General features: G+C 46.6%; 1 protein-coding gene across 5 annotated transcripts in view; it reads right to left on the bottom strand.

The window, feature by feature from the left end:
• Positions 1-27,006, bottom strand: part of PTPRG (protein tyrosine phosphatase receptor type G) — a 703,069-nt gene that overhangs the window by 102,824 nt on the left and 573,239 nt on the right. For all 5 annotated transcript variants that reach the window (XM_059161377.1, XM_059161376.1, XM_059161378.1 and 2 more), the window contains 2 exons: positions 6,687-6,871; positions 3,493-3,601 (listed from right to left, as the gene is read on the bottom strand). In XM_059161377.1, coding sequence (XP_059017360.1) covers positions 3,493-3,601; positions 6,687-6,871 — 294 coding nt within the window. The remainder of the gene's footprint in view (positions 1-3,492; positions 3,602-6,686; positions 6,872-27,006) is intronic.

Raw genomic sequence — 27,006 nt, 5'->3', positions numbered from 1 at the left:
CTGTTGAGAACTGCAGACAGGCTCTGAATACACAATCAATCTTTCCATCTGTTTGGTGAGTTACTGGGGGTACAGGGTAATATTTACTCTTTGGGGTGGTCTGTTGCTGTGTTTAAATGACTGGGTTTTGGAATAAGAAATTCAGACCCCGCTTAGTAGCCAAGTGATTTCTTTTGCAAGTTAGTTCACTGCCTAGGAAATCATTTCTCCATCTGTAAAATAACACACACGTTACAAGCTGCCACGGGTCAGATGGTGTAACTAATGGGAAAATGTTCTGTAACCGTGAACCATTCTGCGGATACCACTTGCTATACTGCTGTTACTATATTTACCCCACTAAGGCAAATAGGTAACATTTATTATGCTATACAGAACATAAATAGTGTGATATTTACCATAATGTAAAGAGTACACCTGGCTACCTCATGCTCTCAAACCAGTTGTAAATTTCATCACTGGGAAACCCAATAATTCTGAGCAAGGCTTCTGTGAAATTCTCAATGCTTTTCCCCTTTCCCTTTCTTTCTTTTTTTTTTTTTTTTAAGATTTTATTTATTTATTTGACAGAGATAACAAGTAGGTGGAGAGGCAGGCGGGGGGTGGGGGTGGGGGGTGGGGAAGCCTGAATTTGGAGCTCGATCCCAGGACCCGGAGATCATGACCTGAGCTGAAGGCAGAGGCTTAACCCACTGAACCACCCAGGTGCCCCTCCCCTTTCCCTTTCAAGACTTAAGTCCTACTCATTGCACAGTGTTCTGTATGGGGCCCTACTGCTCAAAAATGCATCTTTGGGGGCACCTGGGTCACTCAGTTGGTTAAGCATCTGCTCAGGTCATAATCCCAGGGTCCTGGGATTAAGCCCCACGTCGAGCTCCTTGCTCAGTGGAGAGCCTGCTTCTCCCTCTGCCTCTCCTGCTGCTCGTGAACTCTCTCTCTCACAAAAATAAATAAAATCTTTTAAAAATGCGTACATGGGGGGCGCCTGGGTGGCTCAGTGGTAAAATCCTCTACCTTTAGCTCAGGTCATGATCCCCGGGTCCTGGGATCGAGCCCCACATCGGGCTTTCTGCTCAGCAGGGAGCCTGCTTTCTCCTCTCTCTCTCTCTGTCTGCCTCTCTGCCTACTTGTAATCTGTGTCTAAATAAATAAATAAAATCTTAAAAAAAAAAATTCGTACATGGCTCCCAACAAGAGGTGTGTTAGCCTACCCAAAGGTCTAGTTGGTACACTGCCTTCTGGCTGCTGTAGGAAGACGTGAAACCCATCTCAGGGAGGAGTGGAGGACCAGGGCCCTCTGTCTACACATAGGGACAAACACCAATATATAACACGCATCAACTCACATCCACCTCTAAACAGACTGAGTCCGTGCACAAAGGGGACACTGTTTAATCTCTGTGATTAAACATTTTAAACACACCATGCTTGAAACTTAGAGCTGACAAGGCCTTTTTGCATTACCTTACATTATAAACATTTAATTTTTCAAAGTCCATGAAGAAACCAGCAAGCTCGGAGCCTATTAATCAGGAAAAGCATTCTGCAGAGCCCGGGTTCTCAGTCAGAGCACACAGGAGGCTTAATCATGATTTATGTGTCCCAAGTTCCAGGGCCCTGGCCTCAGCAAGTTCCCACTGTGGCCTCCCCTTCTCTCTCCCTTAGGCTGGCACAGGCCCAGCTTCAGCCTCCTGGACCCTCCTCCTGGACCATGGGCAGAGCCTCCAAAACACTCGGCACAGGTGGCCATGGCGAGCGTGATTTATGTGGGCAAAAACTCCAGCCTTGCTCATTTCAATTATTTTAAATGGAAGCAAGACATAACACAAACCTGAGCAAACAGTTAAAGGCCGAACTATAAAGCTAGGAGGGCTCCTTAGAGGGAATCAAAGGCTGGAAGGGCTTCCTGCCCAGGGTTCATCATTTCTTACTTTTTTAGACCAAACTGAATACTGAAGGGACATCTACAGTTGGTGCCAGGCACTCTGCTAACTACATAACGAGCTTCACCGCACGTCATTCTACGAGGCCCCTGTGACAGGGGTACTGTCACTATTACCCCTTTTCAGACTGTGACACTGTAGCTCTGAGAAACTTATCAATGTTCTTTGAGTCCCACCAATGCTGAGCAGTAGCCAGACTCAAACCTGGGGCCCCCATTGGGGGACCAGCACGTCAGTCTTCACTGGGCAGGCCAGTAACCTGGGCCATCTGGCTAGAACTCAGATTCCTGGCCTCACCCTCAGATTCTGATGCAATTGCTCTGGGAGGCGTTCAGATGCGTGCATTTCTCGGAGACTCCCAGATGATGCTGGTGCTGCTGGTCCACAGACGATGGGCTTCACGGGGCCCCTGAAGCTGGATGCAAAATTCTGGCATTTTCTACATACAAGGTCCAATGCCCTCATCAGATATGTGACTCCAAAAGATTAAGACCCACTGGTTTGGCATGGAGGTTTCTCTGAAACTGGGGATCCCAGAAGGAAAGGACCCTATCAGAGAGGACCTTAGGCTGGCAGAGCAGGAGGCAAAACTCTAGCGTTCCCTCCATGCTGGTCTTGATATATGTCACCAAACCAAATCAGCAGACTATGGCCCACAGCCCAGCTGCCTATACTTGTCAATAAAGTTTCAGTGGAACCGGGGCTGGGATTAGGTTGGGACAAGTGAGACAGAGTGGATCCTATCTTTATTTAAAATTTGGGTATTTTGGGGGTGCCTAGGCGGCTCAGTCGGTTAAGTGTCTGCCTTTAGCTCAGGTCATGATCTTGGGGTCCTGGGATTGAGCCCTGAATCGGGCTCCTTGCTCAGTGGGGAGCCTGCCTCTCCCTCTGCCTGCTGCTCCCTCTGCTTGTGCTTACTCTCTATCAAATAAATAAGTACAATCTTAACTAAAAAAAAAAAAAAAAAAAAGAATTCGGGCATTTTGTCCACAAACTTTTTCTTTTTTTAACTGAAAAATATAATGTATCTGATGACTGAGTTTTTTGGTGCTCTTTTAAATTTTGCACCAAGGTTAATGCCTCTATTGCCTCACGTTAGTCCTGGCCCTGGAAATTTCTACAAGACCCTGTATCAGCAGGTACAAGCCCCTGGGATCCTATAAGTAGTGGCTCATTTGTGTGGCTTGCAAGCCCAAAGAGTGGGCCGGATACTTGTGCTCTAGTTCCTAAGAGAACAACTAACTGATTCAGGCTAGAAACCCAAACACATGACCAGGAGGTGATTTCACAATGATAGTGTTAGACAAATACTTGGTTCCCCACAGCTGGAAAATAGCAGTAGTAAAAAAAATAATCAACATTTTGCTCTTTTCCCCTGTCTTCTGGCCTATGAAACCCCTAACCTAAGAGGCAGATTTAAAACCCCACCCTGATTCTTAGGCCAGGTTTATTTTCTTTTGTCCAGGTCCCTTATTAGAAAGGCTAAGGCAGCATAAAGTAGGAAGGGCGCAGGGCCACTGGGGCCCAGAAGGATGGGAATGAGCCTTACCTTGGAAGAGCATCGTCTGGCTGAAGTCACTGCGCATGTCATTCCGACACACCGCCTGGACCCGGAACAGGTAAAGGCTATCAGGGGACACATGGCTAATGGTGGCTTTCTGCAGGGGAAGAAAGGAAAGGTAGTGAGTTGGTTTTGAAGGCTGCTACACACTTTACCTTCTAGAGCAGAACCTAAAATCAGGAAACGTAGTCCTTTTAAATTACTGGGTCCCCTGACCAAGCCTGAGAGCCATGATGCTTCTCTATGGACCATAGGCGGCTCACTTTGAAAGGGAAGGAAGTTCAAAAATAACTGGCTGGGAGTCTGTTTTCAACACTGACATGTACAGGGTGACAGATGTAACAAAATCCATCTTGACTCGTTCTTAACTGTTGTTTGGAACACGTCCCCAGCCTTCTTTCCACTCACTAAACTTGGGCTTCTTCTGTAACGACCATACCTTTTGTGTAGTTACAGATTATCCTTATTGACCCTAAACAGCCTCTAGAATTATCAAGTAGACTGACTTTTCAGAACCATGCAGAGATCTTGGTATCAGTGACAAAATCTTGGTGTGTAGGTTTCTTTGCAGTTCAAAGGCCTTGCTGTACCTTGACTGAGGGATAATGTAGGGCACGATGCCAGGAGAGATCACCTGACTAGAAGCCAGATGTCACGAGATCTACCTTTGTCACATCACTCACTAGCGGCGTGATTCCAAGTCAGTTGCTCAGTGTTCTTTTGTTCTCTGCCAGCTTCAACTGTTACATGGAAAGAGTAGTGGCACCCTCCCAGAGTTCTTGTGAGTGCTCCATAACATAGACCATGCAAAGCTTGTTCACAGGTATCCCACACCACACAACAAAAAACACCCCTGGTCTAACACAGAGGTCAGCAAGCTACAGCCACAGGACGAATCTGGCCCACTATCTATTTTTATAAATAAAGTTTTATTAGCACACAGCCAGATCCATTCATTTACATGTTGTCTGTGGCAACTTGCACCCCACAATGGCAGAGATGAATAGCTGCCATGAAGACCTTATGACCTTGAAAGCCCCCAAATTTTGCTATCTGGCTCCTTCTAGGAAATAGTTTGCCAACTCCAGGTCAGGCGTCACCAGCCAAATCCAAATTCCCACTCTTCCAAAGCTTTATTCCAAGAGCCTCTGAAAAGGAGAAAACGGAAAATTCCTGAAAAGCAGGCAGCCCTTGCTTCCTCAAATAACACACAATGAAAGAAACGGATTCTTAAAGACTTCCTAATGGATGAAGTGTCCCGTCACTGAAACGTACATTCTGGGCCAAATACGGAAAGCAGTTCTCGGAGCTTAACTGCTGAGTGGTGAGTGAAATGCTCTGAGCAGGTGTGCCAGTACGACTCACATCACCTGCTGCTGTGGCCTTGCGAATGGCTTCCTGGGGACGGCACTAGGTTAGGGTCAAGTTATTTCACTCGAAGACTCATTTCTTTATTTTGGAAAAGGCAGGTAGTAACACCTGCCCCACAAGCAGCAAGGCCATGAAACAAGGACCCGGGCTTTTAGGTTTCAGAGCCACTGCCACCGTAAGTTAGAGAACAGCTTTGTTGCCGCTACCTCAGCACTCTTGACTTCTTGAGGAGTTAAGGAATTTGTTTTGTGTGTCCCCAAAGAAAACATCCACCCTTAGAAAATTCTGTAAAAAAGAACCTGCTGTCAAAGCATGTTTTTCTCGCCATCTCTCCCTTTCTCTGAAACTAATTTCTGCCTCATTCTCGAAACCTCTGACCCCTGTTCAGTCTTCATTCAGAGCCAAATCTTTGCTCCGTTTACGCAAGGGTTTATTAGAATTCACTACCAGCCCGTATCTATTTATCTTTGTATGTTTATTTTCCACCTAGAACAGGAAACCGCATAAGCACCTGGACAGTTTCTGCTGATGAATGCAAGTCATCTTTCCTCGCGAAAGAGGAAAATTCCTTATGGACTTCCAGCGGTGACAAGAGAAAGGTTAAAACATATCATAACCTTGGGAACCTTTCAATAGGTTTCTCTCTGATTTCATGAAGCTCGTCATTCCCTAATGTGACCCAGATAACAATGTCTAGTGGGGAAATTGAAAATATAAATGGAAATGAACTAAAGGAATCTTCATCTAAAAGAATATGAAAAGTATTATCCCATAACTGATTGAATGGGCCCTGGGGACTCTGTATTGGGAAGAAAAAAAAAAGTGATAACCATCATTAAGAACCCCACTTGGTGTTCCTACATTTTTTGTGCGCACATACAATTACGCTTTCATTATGCCACAGCCTTTTTTTTGATCAACAATAAGTGCAAGTCTTTCAAACCCAAATGTGTCACTTTGAGTTTCCAGACAAAGACTTCGAGCCTCCTGCTTGTTGGAAGCATTTGCTTTTCCAGCCGAGAGGACAGCATCTGCAAACATCTGTTCTCAAGGGCCCCGCTGGGTGTTGGGCACTAAACACTGATGGGAATGTTCACATGAGAAGCAGAACTGGGCATGAACAGCTCAAAGTGAGGTCAGATTGTCTAGGGTCTGAGATCCTGAGAACAGTGATTAAAAATCACATGGTCCCAGGGATCCTCCGTGGAATGGTCATGTGTAAGGCTGATTGAACACAGAAGGAGTGGAGGGGAGGGTGGACAGCTGCCTGGTCAAGGCGGCTGTAAGAGCAGCAGGTGGGGGGCAGGGGGGCGGGGAAAGAGAAGGAAGAATTCTGGGAATAATAGCCTGCCTTTATTGAGCACTTACTATGTGCTAGGACCTGCCGTGCGTTTGCATAGCTCTTTTAATATTTACAATAACCATAACCACTAAAAAGTGCTTCATGGAAGTTCTGTGTTGTGGTTGGTGGTTTTTCCAATGAAAGAACAAGCAATCTGTTTAGAAGAGCCTGATTCCAGGGAAATGACCTCGGTTTTCCTTGCGGTGTAGTTAGGCAGCAGGGGCATGGTGGACAGAGCCCTTCGGGGGATCAGGCCCCGCCCCCGCCGGCAGCTGCTGCATCACAGAGCACAGCCCCAGCTGGGGGCGCCCTCCGCGGGTGGAGGGAGCTGCGCTGACACAGAGAAGGTACCCACCCCATCCCCACCCCCACCCCTGACAGACACGCAGGGGGCACAGGGGGGCGGCGGGGAGGTCTCTTCAAACTGCAAGTCAGTTCTGAACATCTGCGCACAACAGGGAGCTTTTACCAAGTCCTTGTCGCTGTCCTTCGTGAACGTCTTCTCCTTCTCATCCTCGTTCTTGGTCCAGCTGTAGGAGATCATGTAGTTCATGATGGGCGGGTGGTAGATGGTCTCGGGCTGGCTCCAGGACACCTGCAGTGCAGTCTGGTTCAGAGGCTGCACCTTCATGTGGACTGGCGGAGAGCTGCAAACTGAAGACAAGCACAGGCGCGCGCTCAGGGCCTCCCCGCCCAGCGCATGCGTCCCTCCTCCGCCCCGCAGTTCCTCAACACTCCAACCAGGGCGCCAGCGGGGTACAGGACACAGCCGTCCTCCCTCCGCCCGGATTCACCTGCTGCTAACAGTCTGCACCTGTGTTCTCCCATGCTCCCCCTCCTCTCTCACACACACACAGTTGTTTTCCTGCAAAATCACGGGACACAGCTCGCAAACCTGCTGACACGTCACTCCCTCATACTTGGGCCATTCTCTCCTCTAACTGCACTGCCCTGCACACTTGCACCCTCTTCCCCAAATCCCTATGCTGAAGCCTCACCTCTAACCTCATGGTATTTGAAGGTGGGACCTTGGGGAGGAAACTGAGTCACGAAGGTGGAGCCCTCCTGATGAACGGGATTCATGTTCTCATAAAAGAGACCCCAGAGAACCATGCCACCCCTTCACACCGTGAGCACACAGCCATCTATGAACCAGGAAGCGGGCTCTCACCAGACAGAAAATCAGCCCGTGCCTTATCTTGCACTTGCTGGCCTCCGGGACCAGGAAGAAAAAGATTTGTTGTTTACAAACCACCCAAGCTACCGCAGTTTGTTGCAGCAGCCTGAGCTAAGACAATAACCATAATAACATGATCATACCTAAGAAAATAAACATTAATTCAATAACATGATCAGAGGGGCACCTAGGCGGCCCAGTAGCTTAAGACTCGGACTCTCGGTTTTGGTTCAGGTCATGATCTCAGGGTCATGAGCTCAAACCCAGCGTTGTGCTCCCTGCTCAGTGGGGAATCTGATGGAGATTTCTCTCCCTCTTCCTCCACCCCTCCTGCTCCTGCTCTTTCTCTCAAGTAAATAAATAAATCTTTAAGAAAATATACCTAGGTCATATTCAAATGTCCCTGATGGTGTGCAATGATTATTTCTAGAGATTTCCCCCCAATGTCATGCTGTATTTAGTTGTCATAACACCTAGACTCTTCAAATCTATTAGAGTCCCTGGCTTTTTTCCTTGGTGACTTGTTTGGAGAAGCCAGGCCGTTTGACTGTGGAGTATTCCAACAAACTAAAATTATAGATGAAATTTTGCTGTAGGGGCGCTTGGGTGGCTCAATCCATTAAGCGTTTGCCTTTGGCTCAGGTCATGATCTTGGGGTCCTGGGATTGAGCCCCACACTGGGCTCCTTGCTCAGCGGAAAGCCTGCTTCTCTCTCTCCCATTCTCCCTGCTTGTGTTCCCTCTCTCTGTGTTAAATAAATAAATAAAATCTTAAAAAAAAATTTGCTGTAAATAGTTCAGAGTATAAACACATATAATTTAAAAAGAGACTTTAGAGAATTTCAAAGCAAAGACACAAATGTGGATGATTTTCCTCTGGACGAGCAGCACCTCATGTGATTACCCTGCTGGAGGGCATGAGGAAAGCCAGGCAAATTCTCCTCACTCCTGTGGCTGGCAGGTTTGAAAGGACAGGTGGTTCTCCGTCTCTTTACAGACAAGACCAGTCAAGGGTCAACACTATCAAGCTGGCCTTTAAAAGTGTGACATTTAGGCCCTCAGATGTGTTCCTTCCGAGTGGCCATCAACCTGCTTCCAGGGGACTTACGGGCTACAGCAGGGTTTCTGAGTCTCAGCATTACTGACCCTGGGCCAGACAAGTCTCCGTTCTTGGGGGTGGGGATGGGGTGGTGCTCCTCTGCCCGTGGGATGTTTGGCAGACTCCCTGCTCTATACCAAATAGATGCAAGGAACGCTCCCTGCCCAAGTTATGACAATGCAAAAGGTCCCTGGATAATGCCAGATGTCTCCTGGAAGACCAGTTGCCCCCAGCTGAAAACCACTGGTCTAAAGGGGGAGATGAGGATTCAGCAAAGAATGACAGGTGCAGCTGGTATGACACACCTGGATGGAATGGATGGGCATGAGGAGAGGCACGAGGTGTTTTCCAAGCACACCAGGGGAGGATCTGACGCAGGCTTTGCGAACAACTCCCCTGAGGAAGGCACATCTGCCTGAGAGCCGACAGGTGAGTGGAGATGCAAGCCGTGGGAGTTAGGGGAGGACGAGAGGGCAGGTCAAGGGACCACAGCAGGGAGAAGACCTGAGGGGCCAGAAGGAAGCCAGGAGGGCTGGATCCGGGCCCAGAGAAGGATGTAAGAGGCAAAGAGTGCAGCTGGAGTGAGAGGCCTCACACCAGATGCAAAGTCTGGTCTTTACCCTCTGAGCACTGAGAAGCCACTAGAAAGATATGAACCAGAGAACAAAGCAAGCAGGTCAGCACTTTTCAAGATCCCTTGAACTTCTACCTCCAGGTGGAAGAATGTGGAGGAGCCAGGAGTGAAGGAGGGAGGTGGGGAAGAGATACTGCAGGGGGTCGGCCTTGCAGACCAGAGAGTTCTAGAGCAAACACTTAGAGGAAAACTGAGGCCGGGTGATGTACTGGATAGGAAGGATGTGAGGGAGAGGGGGGTAGTGAGGACCACACTCAGGTCTGGGGTGTAGGAGGTGAGCCACACTGGAGCACATGGGTCAGGGGACCATGGCTGGGTTCTGGCGTCTCCTAGAAGATCAACTACATCGTAAGCAGCCCACTGCAAGCCAGACTCCCGCATTTTCTAACCAAGAACCCCAAGCCCAAGGCTGCCCAGCATAACATGATGGCTTTCCTGCCAGAGAAGCACGGGCCCCGCTTTAAAGACCTGGCTGCTGGAGACAAGCAGAGATTGATTTTGACAGGGAGGCATCCTTTTGCTCTTCAACTGCCAAATGACGCTTCAGCTGGAGAGATTCACTTTGTGTGACTGAGACAGGAAGGAAGGGATAAATTAATGAGGCATTCCCACTGCCCCGCAGAACCCCGGGAGGCATTGTGCCACCTGCCTCGCAAATGCCACCAGCACAGGGACATCAAACAAGAATCCGAAGGGAGGCTTCCAGTGAGACGCTGGGGATGCAGTGACAAGATAAGGACACTAGGTGGTGCTAATACACCACTTTTAAATAGCCCAACTTACTAAGTGGCTGTAGTTTCTCAAAACTCAGCATGGGCAGTGGGGGGGGGGGGGGGACACGGAAGACGTGGGGGAAGACAAGAATCAGGAAAAGATCTACATCCGTCCTTCTAGGCGCCAATAATGAACCAAGGAGATCAAGTATTGGAAAGCTTCCATCTCTCACTGATGACCGTGTCAGTGTCAGATTTCCTGATTTCTACCTCTCTTCTCACCTCCTACCATGTTCTTATTTGATCTCCTTTATTCTGAAGACATCACTCCTCTGCTCCAATTAGTGTTGAGCGGTATGGGGATGCATCTATCTCCAACAGTTAGATCATCACCACATAAATAATTCTATCACCCACATGCGGATGCAACCATTCTTTTTATTTATTCTTTGAAATTAAAATAGCTCGGTTTTCTTTTTGATTAAGATGATTCATGTTAATGTTTTTAAAAAGAAACCCAAGTGATACAAAAAAAGAAGTGAGCTTAAAAGAAAAAAAAAAATTACTCCCAATCCCAGAATCTAGAGATAACCATTGTTCACTTTCTGGCGATCTCATATTCAGGCATCTCTTCATACACAAGGAAAAGCACACACATACAATTTGATGTAAATGGGATATGGTTTTATATTACAGTTGTTACATTGTTGTTGTGTTTTACGCAGTAAATGGTGAAAATATTTCCTTGTCAGTAAAGAGAGCCTGGCATCACTATTTTGAATGAAGGTATGCAGGTACAGAATTCTACTGTCTCAATGAACTAGAAAAAATATATATGTATCTGAAACTAGCACAACTTTTTAAACGTTGAAATTATCGTTTTGGAGACTCTGTGGATCACATGGTAACTAGGGAGAATCTCTGTCCCATAGGACCTTTGTAAAAAAAAAAATAAAGTTTTATTTTTATTTGAGAATTGAAAAACCATGTTACATTGTTTCAGGTATATAACAATGTACTAGAAAACACTGTGTGAAGCTCACAAAAGAGGTAGGTCTGGCCTCTAAGGAGACCATCTACTCCGACAGAAATTCAGTAACTGAGGGGGGGTCCCAAGGACCATGTCTGTCCCAGACTACGTACTCAGTCTTGGAGTACAAAACCAGCTCAGGCAATATGTAGAGGAATTAGCATGGATGCACATCCGTCAAACTTTATTCATGGACACTATGTTCCAGTTTATTATGATTTTCTTTTTTATGTTTACTCGCTATTTAGATACCAAGTCCTCTATATTAGTCATTTTTTATTCAATTTATTTAAACTTAAAAAAATAGTTCCCACATGGATTTTCATGTGTTAGGAAATCTTTTGATTTTTTTTTTTTTTTCACCTTCTTAGAATAAAACCATTATTCCTGGCTCATAAAGGTACAAAATGTTGTGCTCAAGTTGGCCCATGGGTCAGTGGTCCGTGGATCCCTGATGGAAGATAAAGGGAGGCCAAAGGTTTGTCTGAAGCGTGTTCATCACCTACATTTGTGTTCTTAGCACTGGATGCTGCCCCTCCGTACAGCCCGAGAGACTCACTCCTCCAAAGCTGAGACCTTTCCTAGCACCTACCAGTGTGGAATTATATACCTGACTTCACTGATTACCTGTAATAAATAATCTACGTGCCCACTCGCATGGAGATCCATGAGGCTGCTGCGCTATCTCGCCGGCCACATTATCCCCGTGCTTACAACAGAGCGGGCCCTCAGTAAAGAGTGGCTGAAGGAATGGTACGGGGAGTGGATGGACTAAGCGCTTGATTCCCCTGGTGCACGGGTCCTGTGTGCCAGCACCCCCACCCTACCCTGACCCAGCCTCCTTGAAGGACTGGATTCAGCCTCACACTTCCCCTCTGATGTCTCTGGGCTCCCGGAGCTCCCCACTTCAACCTGCCTGTCACGCGTGTCGTCATGCGTGTCCCCGTTAGCAGCCCACCTCTCCGTCTCTGTGATCAGGCTGGAGGCGCCTCCTGGGCAGAGACCACACTCATCATCACTCGTGCCCTCGGCAGGGCCTCAAATTTCATTCACGCAATGAGGGAAGGTATTTAGCGCCTCAGTCAGGACCCCTGATAAAGTTCCTGTCTACAGAATTTTAGTGCCACACAGTCCATCCCTGGGGTCACCTTCAGAAGCCTCAAGTTTGTGTGAAGATCCTGTCCCCCAGGCTTTAACTCTCATCTCTGTCAAGGGGATGTCTGCCAATCAGAAAAAAAATGTTGGGTCTAGGAGGGGACAGAACTGCCGGTACGCTCAGCGGCTGGGGGAGGTGAAGTGACCAGATGCCCTTCAAACAACAGACACATGAGCCTACAGCTCAGCCCTATGCTCTGTATTTCCAAGTTCTGCTTGCTTTCTGGGAAAAAGTTTCCATCACTGTGATGGAAACTCTTTCCCACAAACCTCCCTTTAAAATGCAACATATAAAACACAGCATTAAAGGATTTTATGGAACAGTCTGGAAAAGCTGGTCTGATAAAGCATGAGCTTTGGAGCCAGACTCTTACACAGCCTTGTGTTCTCATCTGTATAATGGGTGGCTGATATCTGGCAAAATCCTCCTCCCAGGGTTGGGGCAAAGATTATAAACAAGAGTGGGGCTGGACAAGAGTCTGGGAGGCTCAGGCCCAGTGGCAAATACAGGGAGAAGCCACCACGCGCACACAGTGTTTTTAAGAAACTGGCATATTTTACACATACAGCTGGATTTTTAAATTAGCGGCAGAGCAGCTTTCCCTTCAGAGCGGGGGGAAGGGTGGTGCTCACTTTTGCCACAGTTCTCACCACTCCCCATTGCCTCTGCCCAGCCCAAGTCACTCACAGCTGCCCGGCTCCCAAGGCCAGCTGACTTTTCTGCTGGTCTAAAATGAGCACCAGGAGCACTGTCCTTAGGCACCCAACAGGTGCCCAGTACCCTTGAAAATGACCTCTGCAGCTGCACCGAGCCCAGGGAGAGTGCCAGTCATCTTTTACACAAACCCAAAGCCTTTTAACCACGCGGGAGTGCCACAGCTGGCTCTCTAAACAAATCTTCCCCTGTGAGGTGTTCCTGCCATCAGCCTTCCCCTTCTCGGGGGCCTGATTACGTTCTCACTGGCGTCTGATTGCTTTACACAGGCATCTCAGATGATGCTCGGTGCCAGCTCTGAGAATCTCTGCCTTCCTTCTGAACCACCTTTAATTAGGAGCCCAGACTTCGTTAAATAATGAAGAGGCTTCTAGCAGCGCACCCAAGGTCCTCTGATTCTAAATCAATGTCAAGGATATTTTCTCAATGGTTCTTAGAAAAGGGTCGTTCCCCCTCCAGCCCCGCCCCTACCCCTCTTCCTAATGGGTGGTAGATAAACTGATGGGACAGGCTCCGTTTCAAAGTCCGTGGTAACTCGCCTTCCACTACTGGCGGGTCTCCCTCCCTGCACCTGCCACCCGAGTGCCACGGGGGAGGAAACAGGCTGATTCCTGATCCAGACTCAAGGGGCCAGCACAGTTCAAACATAGCAACTTGGCACAGAGTCGTGATTTCACAACTCTTTCAACAGAAATCCCACTGTGCCTGGGCCAGGGGTCTGGGGAAGGGGGCATCTGTGACATCATCTACCACACAGCGTCATGTCCGAGGCAGACAGGGAGAGGGGACAGTAAGGAACTCTATCTCCTCTCAGAGCGGAAGGGATGCACTCAAGTGACCCAGAGCCAAAGAGCCTTGCCTCAGACAGCTTAAATGCCTGTCACTTCTTTATCATCCGGCTCAGCTTAAGAACACTTGAACATGGAGTCCTGTAGGGGAAATTTCCAAAGAAATGGCCTCAGGGAAGGATTTTTCTTTTTGACGGGCTGAATCAAAGAGGCCTAGGTAAACACGAAATCCCCAAAGCAGACCACGTAGGACTTTAAACCTGGAATCCCGGTGCTCTGAGTTGTCACCTCGCCCACCCCAAGCGAGCTCACAAAAAGGAAGCCGCACAGGGACTGAGCCAGAACCGGGAAGGAGGACATCAAAGCCAGGCAGCTCTGGCATGTTGGGTTTTTATGACATCCCAATAATGTCCGTTTGGAGCTGCCAAGCATGCTGAGGGCCAGGCTCCATGCCCTCATCTCAAATAATCCATGCACACACCACTAAATCTGAGTGGTGGGTTCAATTCTCCCCATTAAAGATGACGAGGATCTGGGATTCAGGGAGCCCATGTCACGGCACTGGGCCAGTGACAGAGAGGGAGGAGGGTTCTAAACTAGAACCCCGTCTGTTGCACTTAAAACCGGAGCGGGTGGCGGGTGAGCCGTGGGAAGGTCATGGGCTTTCTGTTCACATATGCCTCCCACGTCGGTTCGCTATCTGCAAGATGGCAATAAAAATGTCAGGAGTGTTACTCCGAGGTTTCAAAGGTGAAACTGGCCCCACACAGGTACTATGCATCACTACACAGCCTCCTTCTCCCCTCAGCCGTCCCCATCTGCTCTGCTCTCAATGACAGAGGAGAGTGTAAGGTGTCTAGACAGTTTCCACAGCAGCCTCCCACTCCTTCAAGGCACTGGATGGATGGAGCTCTATCACCACTCTCCCTCTCAGAAATGCAGTCTAAGCTTTTGGTCCCCCAATCCATCACAGGGATGCTGGAATTACATGGGGTAGTGCAGGGTGCCCCTCCCAATGCCTTTACTCCCTGCTGTTCCATGCTGACGCTGCAACAGTAACAAGTCCTATTTGGTGAGCCTGGCCCTGGGCCGAGTTAGTGCACTTCAGAAACCGGGGCATGAAATCCTCTCTGTCATTCTCTGAGGCTCCCGGCTCCATTCTTACCCTGGTTTCGGAGTCAGAGATCCAAGAGGGTCATCCATTCACCTTCTCACTTTGGAGCAGACAAGCTGCTTTGGTTCTGGACACACCAGAAATTTTGGGGTAAAACTTTCAGGGTAAATGAATGAAAGGCACAAGCACATTCTGACTGACATACAGGAAGCGTGCTGTTGAGAGTTGCTATGGTTAAGTATTTATTGAGCACCTACTAGGTACCAGGATGTGGACTGGGAACTAGGGATAAAGGGGAATACAAACTGACATGGTCTGGGACCTCCTAGAGATTACAGCCCAGAGAGAGAAACACACCAACCACTTAATCCTCCTAAAACAGAGTTCTTAATTCAGGGCTTCTTAGGGGCTCTAGAATGAATCCACAGACATCTGTGAACACGGATGGGTAAAAAAATACACTTTTGTTTTCACGGATCTCTCCCTAAAATTGAGCATTGCCTTCCATTTCAAATGCCGGCAACAAAGTGCAGTAGCAGTAATTAGCAGGACCTATGAGACATCACCAAAGGAAATCACAGATATATTCCTGTTAGATTACAGTTGTTGCCAAGATCTCAAATTTTCCTTCATGTTCATTATTATTTCAAAATTACAACGGTTATTAGACCTGCTGTTAGATTTTATAATTTAATGCCTTCATCAAGAAGTGGATAAATTACTGTATTCCAATTAAAATTTTTTGGATAATATCTAAGGATAATTGGCTTCCTTGGTAATCTATTTTACTTTATTTTATGCATCTAAAAAACCACCAAAATGAAGTCTGTGGGATTCACCAGACAGCTCCTGGGGCTTGTGGCATCCAAAATGTTTAAATACTCCCAGCCCTAAGGATTATATAATTATAAAAATATTACATTTATTCTGTACAAAGGTTTTTTGTTTTTAAAGATTTTATTTATTTGAAAAAGTGTATGAGAAAGAGAGGAAGAGAGCACAAGTGGTGGGGAAGGGGCAGGGGGAAAAAGCAGACTCCCTGCTGAGCCCAACGTGGGGGTTTATCCCAGCACCTGAGATCACGACCTGAGCTGAAGACAGGCACTTACTTGACTGAGCCACCCAGGCGCCCTTGTACAAAGGATTAATGAGGGACCTTGACCCAGGTTTGGGGGGTTGGTTAGGAAAGATTTACTGACCAGAATGACGTCTGAACTGACATCTGAACAAGAATAAGTTTTATCCAGTGAACAGGAAGGAAGGAGGCTTAGATATGTCTGACAGAAAAAAAAAAAAAAAACAAAAAACAAAAAAACAAAAAACCAAAAAACACCCAGCTTATACGAAGGCCCTGCAGCTGGAAACCTGGAAAAAAGTCTAGAACGGCAGACAGCACAGAATGAAGAGAAAGGGTCTAAGGCCAGGTCTCGAAGTCAGTAGGTGTTGGAGCCAGAGTCCACCCAGGTGGGTCTTACTCAAGTCCAGCCTTTGCCGACAGTCACTTTCTCGTGACGGGACAGACTCTGGTGCCCCACATTGTACCAAGCACAAGGACAACTGTTTTTAGGTTTTAAATCTATGGTGTTTTCAGTAATGCAAATGGCATCCGGTTATGGGACAACAGAAAACATAAATGTTCATTCCTGCCCTGGTTCCTGGCACAGAGCTCCTAAAAGCCTTGCAATTGTCTGAGTGCTAAGAGCACTAGGGGAATCTCCTGTTCTACTGTTTGTTTCTGACCCCATCCCCGGCAGAGGGCTCCTGCCACTCTTGTAAATGTCTATGTGATAACATGCTCCTAACTCCACAGGGACAGAAGAAACTCCTACACTGGGGATCCTCCCAGACCTTGACCTACGTACTTCTTCACCTGCGTCCTTTATCATTCGCTCTCGTGGACTGGTGAGCATAATTATGTGTTTCTCCAAGTGTGGCTCTCTAGCAGATTAGTCAAACCTGAAGCGGGGGTTATGGGAACTTGTGATTTGTAGCTAAATTGGACAGAAGTTTTTTGGTAACCTGGGGACCTACCACCTCTGACTGCCATCTGAAGTGGGGTGGGCAAAGTCTTTGGGGACTGAGCCCTTAATCTGTGGGATCTGATGCTCTATCTCCAGGGAGATAGTATCCAAACTGAGTTCAGTCTGTTGGACACCCAGCTAGTGGCAGAGAACTGCTTGCTGGGAGCCCTCCCCCACCAATTTGGTAACCAGAAGTGCCTAAAGTGAGTTTTCAGTGTAAAAGTAAGGGACACAGGCACAGGAGGTGGAGAACTGGGGCTTTCCCTATGCAGGAGGAGAACTGTAAGTTTCTCTAACCCATCTGCAGATTTTTTTTTTCTAACCACCCAATGGCAACCCCTCCATTTCCATGAACAAGAGATGGTGTGCAGTTTCCCGGCCAACAACTGAGAGTTAGAGGCTCTGTGTGGCCATTACCACAGAAGACAGCAAATTCTAATCCCATCGGCTGTCTCTGCTGTGTATGTAACAGAGCCCCACGCTCAGAATACAGCAGCAGTGGTGGCAGCGGTGGCAGCCAGTGTCCAGGAAGGCTGAAGCAGAAATTCTATTCACCAGTCTTCCAAGCATGCGGATCTGACTTTCCCACATTATGCTCTTCCTGATCTCTCCTACCTTCTTGGAGTCTTTTTTTTTTCGTGAGAGCCTTCTTCCTTTGAGAACTAAAGGCCATGGGAGGTGTCCATGTCCTGTGCAGGAAGCAGCATTGTTCAGCCTGGCGCTCAGGGAGGTGGCGAAGTTCAGAATGAGGCATATTCCCAGCCCCACTTGACAACAGCTGCTTCTCGGACATTGGGTGGGAGACGGGACTCCCCGGACTGCAGGGCCACCTTCTCTCCCTTTCAAGCTGAAGGCGCTGTGACTTCCTGCCAAAAGGGCAAAGTGGACCCATCCCACTCTAAGTGGGCACAGCATCCTCTCCAGACAGTCCTGCTGAATGAATGTCTACCTTCTCCCTCTGCCTTGCTCTGGGTACGGGATCCAAAGGGAGGTGTGTTCTAGACACCGGGGTGCAGGCCTAGGGTGAACAGAGGCCCAGTGTCCCCGTGCTGGAGCTGGGTTTTCTCCGGCTAAGTCTCCTATCCCCACCACTGAAATGACGTTATGGCCTCAGGGATTACCAAGAAATGCCCGGGTCACCTAGAGTTCTATAGCTGCCCTCAGCAATGTGAGACTTTTGTTGAAACACCACCCAAGATCTAAGCTCCCATGAGCTGCCTCTGTAAGTGAGTCCAACAGCCATGTCAAGAGATCAACTAATGACCCACACTGATAGGTTTGGCCATTGATTCTAGATGATTATGATTCATTAGGTCAAGCTGCCCATATCTGCTTCAATTTGATTGAAGGGTCCTGGGATTGAGCCCCGGGGTTGAGGGGCGAGGGGAGTTCCTACTCAGCAGGAGGTCTGCTTCTCTCTCTCCTTCTTCCCTGCTTGTGTTCTCTCTCTCTCACTCTCTCAAATAAATAAAATCTTTAAAAAAAAATTAAATTTCTGACTCTCCCTTGGCATTTTCCTCTTACTTGTTCTCAGTTGTGGCTCAGGGCATGAGCTCCACTGCTCGGATTTCAAGCTTGTTTCGACTCCCCGATGTGGCACCTGTACCAACTGGCCATTTGGTTAGGATGGCCCTCGATGGGATGGTTCCAGGGTCTCCTGTATCTGGGGAATGGCCTTGAGCAGCCAATCCTGGGGCTGATCAAGAGGACCCAAGAGGAGAACAGAAGTCAGCTGCGAGCAGGGAGACCAGACTATGAACAGGTAGCGCCCCCGGTGGACACCAGTGGCAATTAACTATTCAACCCACAGGAGGACAAAGGCCCCCTTGGTCTCTAGCTGCACCTGGCATGTAGATCCACAGGCAGTGAGGAGCCACATGGGTTTCTAGCTGGTTTCTGGAACCAGCGGTTTTAAGTGGTGAGGACGTTCCTGACTGAGAAGGCTCTTTTCTTCCGGGCAGGCTTGGCTGTCGCCAGCCCATAAGCACAGAAACTGCAGGGCTCCTCACTCTCCATGATACCTATTATGATTTAGTGTCAGACGTGTAGACAGCACCTTTCCAACACAGGCAGAGATTTGAAATAGGAGAGCCAAGATGCTCATTTCAAACACTCAGACCATTGCTTTGCAATTGCAAAACCGTGTATGACAGGGTGCAGGAGTGAAGCCCACAGCCAGGAGGACCACTGGTTGTGCCAGGAAGGCAAGAGAAAAAGATGCTTCCAGAGGACTCGACACAGGCTCCCACGACTGTGCCTTTACAGAGGGGTCTCTGATATCAGACCCTAACCCTAGGGAGGTTAGAGGTTTCTTGTGGCCTGAGAAAGCCAAGGGTTCTGCACACCTTCCTTGCACCTGAAGAAAAACAGCCTCAACTAAAGCCTGTTTGTTTGTGGAATAATCAGCAGGAAGATAAATAGTTTTGTCTCCCAGCTACATTCCTCCTGTGGCTCCACGGAGATGAGCATGAACGTCTCGAAGCCTCATGCTTCATGGGCCATGAATGTGGGTTAGCTAGGAAGAGGGGACGTCTGTCACTCTGGGAGGAAGGATGCTGTTGGCTTTTATTAATTTCCAGGTTACTGTTCACCAGCTCCACAGTGTCTATACAAACAAATCGGATGTCAGGGAAGGTTTTTCTAGAGAGCAAAGAAAAGCTGAAGCCATAGGAGGGTTGCTAAGTTGGCCCTGAAGATCGAACTCTGCCTATCTGCCTGGAGACAGTGAGAATTAAGTAATTAGGTAATATTTATAAAGTATGACAACCATAGATGGCCCATGGTGTCTGTTACTGATGTCAGCTCAACAGCTCTCAAGCCATAACACAGCTCTGCCTAGAAGCATCCCGACACCAGTGCCTATCCCATGTTAAGTGGTCATTCTCTGCTTTTTGGTGTGGTGGGGTGGTTGTTCCTTGGGACAGAGAGAAAAGCCCTCTGTCCGTGGTTTTATGAGATGAACAATTCCATCTAAGTAGTTTATGGCCAAAGGAGAAGATGGCTTCCCAAATTTCAGGAGATGCTCTGATGTCGGGGACCGGGAGCCAAATGTCTATAGCTATTCTCCCAAAAGAGGACCTAGTTCTGGCCTAGATCATAAATGTCCCAACTGTGCCAATTCTGGTAGCAAGAATCCTTTGACTCCTGGCCACCTGGCTTGTATGGATTAGCTTAATCCATTCAACCACCCGTCCCTCTTTCCCACCCACCCATTCATCCATCCATCTTCCTATCCCTCCATCCATCCACCTACCTCCCACTCCTCCTCCCATCCATCCATCCATCCATCCATCCATCCATCCACCCATCCATCCATCCACCCTCCCATTCATCCACCCATATTCACTGAGGAGCCAACAGTGAGCACTATACCCTCTCCCCACCAAAAAGAAATATAAAGACAGTCTCACCCCTTATGGAGCTTATGGGGTGGTGGGAGAGTTAGACATTAGGGGGGGAAAACACACAACTGAACAGAAAATTCCAGCTGTGAGAAGTGTTACCAGAGAAAGGTCCTGACACCCCAACACAGGCAGTTGGGTCAAGCAGTCAGAAAACTTCTGTGGGGAAGATACCCTAGAATGGAGCTATGAAGGCTGAGGAGGGGTGGATGAGGCACAGAGATGAGGCAATGGCCTTCTAGGTGAAAGACAGCCTGTTGGAACTGGGGGTGCAGGTGAACTGATGTGCAGGATGCCTGGATGTGGGCACCATGTAAGGACCGTGGATTTCACTGGAAAGGTTTTAAGAAATTCCAAAAGCCTCAGTTTGCATTTCTACCAGGAAGAGAGCCTGGTCCCCTTATTCTGAAATATGTTCTCCAGTGATCATGTCACATGTTAACAGTTTGTCCTGAGCCTACAAAGAAGCCACAGGGGACCTACAGACCAGAAGGTATAATTATTTGCAGAGAACTTTCCATGTCCCAGGCTCTGTACTCTTTGTTCCCTACCATTGTTTCATTTTAAAGGCCAAAGCCAAGGAAGGACTTTTTTTTTTTTTTCCTTATTATTTGTATTTTACAGATAAAGAAGTAAGACTTGGGTATTAACTTGAGCAAGGATGCACCAAAGTCAGTGGTTGGTCTGGAATTTGAGTTCAGGTTTGCCGGGCTCCAAAATCTGTATTTTTATCAATCACTTTTTACTGTTTCATCATTCATTCATTCATTCATTCATTCATGAGCAAACAATGACTATATACCCACCATGTCCTAGGTGTCATGTCAGGTGCTGTTGATCCGAGGATGCACAAGACCCTCCCATGAGGAGGCCCCAGCATTCAGGTCAAGGGGTGCACTGGCCCTCCCAGGGAATGACCCCATGATCAAGGCCTCAGTGGCCTGTGCCTTGAGCACCCAAGATAACCCTACAAATTTAGCCAAGCAGATAAAGACTGAGCCCAGTGATTTCTTTTCAGATGATAAACTCAGATCTTTAGGAAGAATACCCAATCCCCGCAAGTATGTTTATTTTTGAAGCTCTTTTGTGCAGAAAGGGAGTAATATGCTGTGTTGTTCAAGCCACCTAATGACATTGAAAACAAAGAGGTCACTGCTGGTAGATCCATATGGAAGCTAGAAAATAAAAAGAACGCCGCATTTGGACATAAGAATGCTTTGGTTCTCATCTCTGCTCTCCCACTCCTCCTTGAGAGTCTCTGGACGTTCCCTTGCTCTCTCTGAGCCTCAGACCCCTCCCATCTGTTAAAGAGAAACAGTAATGCTATGTTTCTCTTTTTGCTCACCCCCAACCAGCCTGTATCCAAATGATAAGTACAATCTCAGAGGCTCTATTCCAAACTCCATCCCTAGTGGATCACTTCTGCCTCTACTGGGATCACCATCATGCAACCACTATCACCCTGCAGGGACTATTTCTATCCCCCACGTCCTGGTCTTGCAAGTTCCACCCCAAGTCCCCCCTGGTACTTTAGGCATAACTTCTAGAGTCCACAAGTTCCTCAGTGGCATTTGAAAATGTCTAACAGGTGAAACGAAATTCACGGACTACAAAACATGAAGCAGGAGTACTTAATGCTGCATTAAATGTCTACAAAATATCAACTTCATGTCAACCAATCCAAGGCAAGTTATACCAACTCTTAACATAGTCACATAAAGTTACAGTAATCATAGGATGCCTGAGCAGGTAAAAATGTTTGATACAGAATAGCATGACCTTCCAAAGAATGAGGACCTAGGATGCTGGAGAATCCTAAAAACAACCCTACTTTTTTGCCTTCTTTTTAAATCATTTGCAAGGTTAAAAAGTAATGGCTAATGACAGTTATTTTTAAAAGAAGGGGGTTAAAATCACTTCACGGGGGCTGTTAAAAGTGCTTTTTCTTAAAACTTTTCTGTGCTTAAAGTTTCTAAAAGCAACAAGATAAGTTTTTGGAAGAGTTTCTGGGAGGACAGCTGCCTACAAAGGAATTAAGTGCTCAAATCAGAGCTTCTTTTAATAAGATAAAGTAATTCAAGCTCATTAATCTGGTGAGTAGAAATGATTAAACTGAAAATAGAACAATATTAATATTTTCTCCCCAAATAGCAAAAAAACATGAATTTCAATGTCAAACTCTTTTTTAAAAAAATTTATTTGTGTCAAACTCTTTTTAGAAGCAATCATGGATTTACTTCTTTGTTTGCTAATTTGGGTGGGAAATGGGATGCTCTTTCTCAATGTGCTATGCTTTAAAATAGGCTAGTTACTTAGACATCCTCACACAATGGTATATGTTCTTAAAAAACCACTTTTAACAAAACAGGAAGCAATCTTTACCATTGAAAATGGAGCTAAAAAAGTGATTCCCTCCATCAGCAGAACCAAAGACCATCCTTCAAAAAACATGGCATGACTTAGGAGACTGGAGGGGGCACACAGGCAACCCAGTGTCCTCATGGTTTCCATTGCTTTTATTACATTATGCAGTGCCACTTTAATTAAGCCATCAAATCAAATTATCAGATCAAGTGCTTTTGATTCCACTGTGATTTGAACAGGTTTCGTTAAATTAATAAACCATATGTTTCATGTTGTTGGAAGGAAAGTTATTTTTCCTTCATTCATTGTTCCAAAAGTCTTCACAATAGACAGTATTTAGTACTTAATTGCCAAATGCTCTTCCATGTGCCCGGGATGTGTTGCAGAATAACTGAAATGACAGCCCATTAAATCCTAAAGTCTGTCCAAGTTATTTACCGACAAAGGGCAGAGTGGCAAATTGGATGTCCCTTGAACAATCCACCGAGCCTAAATATTGTTTCCATTTACTGGAACTGAAGCTTTATATTTTTTATGGATGACATCCATTATAAGTCTTTCTGTAGCAACAATACAGTATTAAGATGACTTTTCCCCCCTTTCCTTTGGTGTTGTACATGACCATGCGTCTGGTGCTGGCACTGTAAGGCTGGATTCTGTTTTCTCTATTCCAGTATGTCCAATCATCCTGACAGAAGGGCAAGATGGGGGCACATTAACTCAGGCATTCCTCACTGTGCAGCTCAATGAACACCAGTTAATGATCATGGCCAAGAGAACAAGGGAGGTGTGGGGCTGTAATCAGTCTGGGGAGGCTCTCCTTACACGTCTGCTGTGAAAGATGACCAGGGGTTAAGGTGAATTGGTAAGTGGTTGGTTACTGAGTTAATAAATATCTAACTGGTCCTAAGGTCTTGAGGTGGAATGGAGAAGTAGAAGAAACTGATGCTTCATGGTCATGGTCATCACCATCTTTACAACAGAAAAAATTTACCTTAAACTGAGACTTTGATTGAGTTTCTCCACCTGACTATGAGCCATCCCCTAGAGCACCAGTAGAGTCTGGTCTGCTGCCTGTTTTTGTAAATAAGGTGTTTTTGGAAGATAGTTTTCTACATGTATTCATTCGTGTATTATATGTCCATGACTGCCTTCATGCCAGAGTGGTAGAGCTGAGTGAGTAGTTCCCAAAGAAGACTAAGTACCAACGCGCCTAGGAGGCTCAGTCCTTAAGCGTCTGCAATTGGCTCGGGTCATGATCCCAGGGTTCTGGGATTGAGCCCCACATCAGGATCCCTGCACAGCAGGAAGTCTGCTTTTCCCTCTCCAACTCCCCCTGCTTGTGTTCCCTCTCTCGCTGTGTCTCTATCAAATCGATCAATCAATCAATCAATCAATCTTTAAAAAAAATAAAAGAGAGAGAGAGAGAGAGAGAGAGAAAGCAAGTTCTCACTCTCCGGTCCTTAACCAAGAAAGCTTACGGACTCTTGCCTTATGTAATTTAATTTATTTTTCTTTCTTCTGTAACAATAGCACAATAAATGCACAGTTCCATGATCAACACTGCAGCTCTCTTAGGCACTGAAAGTTTCCAACAATGATCAGATAGAGAATGCCAACCAGACAGGTTTCGTTTGTTTGAATTACCGGAAGATTATAGGACACCTTCTCTCTCAAATCTTTTTTGTAGAAGACTAGAGAAGAGAAAGGAACTCTTCCTTTCTGTTGGGACTCTCCACTGCATTAAGGTCTAAGGTCAATCATCCATGCCCTCGAGGCTGCCTGCCTCCATGCTGGTATTTAAGACTGGCTTTTGGCCCATCATGCCATAGAACTACCTGACTCTTCTTGCGGGGAGGAAAAAAAAAGGTGGACCATTTGGTCATACAGACCACGATTCCATGAAATGTACACTTAAAAACAAACAGGGACATCATCAGTCATTAGGGAAATGGAAATCACTACTACTTCGCTTCTACTGGGATGGCTACTTAAAAAAAGATACACAGCAAGAGTTGGTGAGGACGTGGAGAAATCCCACACACGGCTCCTGGGAACGCAAACTGGTACAAGGGCTCTGGCAAACAGGTGGGCAGTTCTTTGAAACCGGAGGGCTGGAATCACCAGGTGACTCAGCAATTCTACCCCGAGGTGTGCATCTGAGACAACTGAAAACTGATGTCCACACAGAAACTCGAACGCAAATGTCCACAGCAGTATTACTAACAACAGCCACAAGGTGGAAAACACTCAAACACCTATCAGTTGTGAAAAGCAGAAAAACAAAACGTGGTATATCCATATATTACTTGGCCATCAAATGAAAAATCCTGAGCTCTATTCCAGTATGGATGAACCTTGAAAATATTATGCCAAAATATTACACTGGACGAAGCCAGAGACAAAAGGCATAATTTGGGGGCAGCTGGGTGGCTCAGTCGTTAGATGTCTGCCTTTGGCTCGGGTCATGATCTCAGGTCCTGGAACTGAGCCCTGCATCGGGCTCCATGCTCAGCAGGGAGGCCTGCTTCTCCCTCTCCCACTCCCCCTGCTTGTGTTCCCTCTCTCACTGTGTCTCTATCAAATAAATAAATAAAATCTTAGAAAGAAAGTGAGGAAGAAGGAGTGAGTGATTGTTAATGGATGTGGACTCCTGGGGGGCGTTTGTGAACGCACAACTTTGTGAAGAGTCAATTCCACTGAAGTGCACACTTAAAAAAAAAATGAACTTTACTGCACATGAATGAAATCTCGATAAAGCCATTATTAAAAAAACAACAAACAGGAATGCTAGTGCACGATAAAAAGGGACGAGCTACTGACAGATGCTACAACAGGGATCAATCTTAAAATCCTAACGTCATGTGGCAGATATAAGCAGATTAGAGACTGTCTGCTATTAAGAATAGGAGGAAGAATTGAGGGAACTTTCTGGGGTGATGAAAAAGTTCTGAAACAGGATTATATAAACAGAACTAGAACTCTAAATTTATTAAAAATGATTAAAGTGTATATTTATAATAGTTGTATTCTATGATACATACGTTTTGCCATAAGACAACCAGGAAACCCTGACTGACTGCTGGCAGAAGGAGAGCACGGTATATACAGTCCCTCTTGGGAACTGCTGAGCAGTTCCAACCAAATCAGGACATGAATGTGCACTCCAGGCTGTCGCCACTGGACCCGTGGCGTCATACCCAATAGAGATGTGTCCAGATGCTCATCGAAAAGCACGGTCAAGGATTCTCATCATCGCCAAAGTGTGGAAACCATGCATATGTTCACGGATAGCAAAATGGATGAATAAATTCACAGGTGGAGCCTCACGATGACATTCAGCAGTAAGAACAAACCACATCTACAGGCAACAGCATAGATGACCCTCAGAACCAGCGTAGAGTGAAAAAAGCAAGACACAAAAAAGGACAGAGGGGATAATTCTATTTCTATGAAATTCAACAACAGGCAAAGCTAATTCATGCTCGCGGTTACCCTTGGGAATGGACTGTTCCTAGGAAGAAGGAGCTAGAGGTGCTCCTGGGAAGCTGGTGAGGTTAGTCTCTTGACCTGGGAGTTTGCTATTCAAGTCTATGGGGGGTGAGACGCATCAGGGGGTACATGCCCACTTTCCCGTATGTTATACTCCAGTAACATGCTTAAGACACAAATAGGACTGTACCTCCACCCTTCTCTGCTTCTAAAAAAGATCACAAAACATTTCAATAGTCACACATTTTAGGATTCAGATTCAGATTTAGGATTAATACACACACCACGATAACTGCAACAAAACCTTGTACCATAAAGAACTCCTCTATTTAAGGAAGGGTCCACGGCTCAGCGCAAATTCAGAGAAAGCCCATCCAGTAGAAGATCTTACCCGCCTTTGACAATTTAATGCTACAGAAACCATTTTCTTCTCTAACTTTTTTCGGGTAGTAAGAGCTATGCACTCCCTCTGCACAGCTGATGTATCGTATTCTCGGCCCGTTTTTTAGGGAGGAACTTTGCAACTGTCATAACCTTAGCAATTCTGAGCCACCAGATCTTGTGTTCACTTGTGATATAAATTCATCATCCCCCGTCGTCCTCTGCATTCACCTCTCACACAATACTCAATCCCTAAGAGATTCCTCTTCTCCCAAGCAAGTTCTCTTGGGAGAAAGCTTTGGAGCTTGGTTGTTTTCTTTATTTTTAGCTTGGTTGAAAAACAAAATTAGCCCAAGTGAGGTTTGCTATGCCAGCCAACCTAAGACATTTCCCAGGCTGGCGTGCTTCTTCACCCACCCATTGTTCCCAGATGACAAATGACGCCCTTGACAAAGTGTCGGCTCCAAATTACTTGAATCTCAAGCGTTTCTGGGTGGCAATCTGGCCAGACTAGCTTCTCTCACCGTCCTCAAACAAAATCACAGACAGGAAGGAAATGATCACATTCTTAAGTTCCTTTTCCTCTTCTATTAGCTTCTTTTCAGATATACGAGCCTGGAAAACGGGCTCATTCTTATCAAAGTGCACATCAACGCAGCTACTTGTGGAATACACTCGCATCCCCCCTGTTCTTACAAAGGTCATA

This window comes from Mustela lutreola, chromosome 2, assembly GCF_030435805.1.
Source record: "Mustela lutreola isolate mMusLut2 chromosome 2, mMusLut2.pri, whole genome shotgun sequence".
Classification (NCBI taxonomy): Eukaryota; Metazoa; Chordata; class Mammalia; order Carnivora; family Mustelidae; genus Mustela; species Mustela lutreola.
This window is presented reverse-complemented; position numbering and strand designations above follow the sequence as displayed.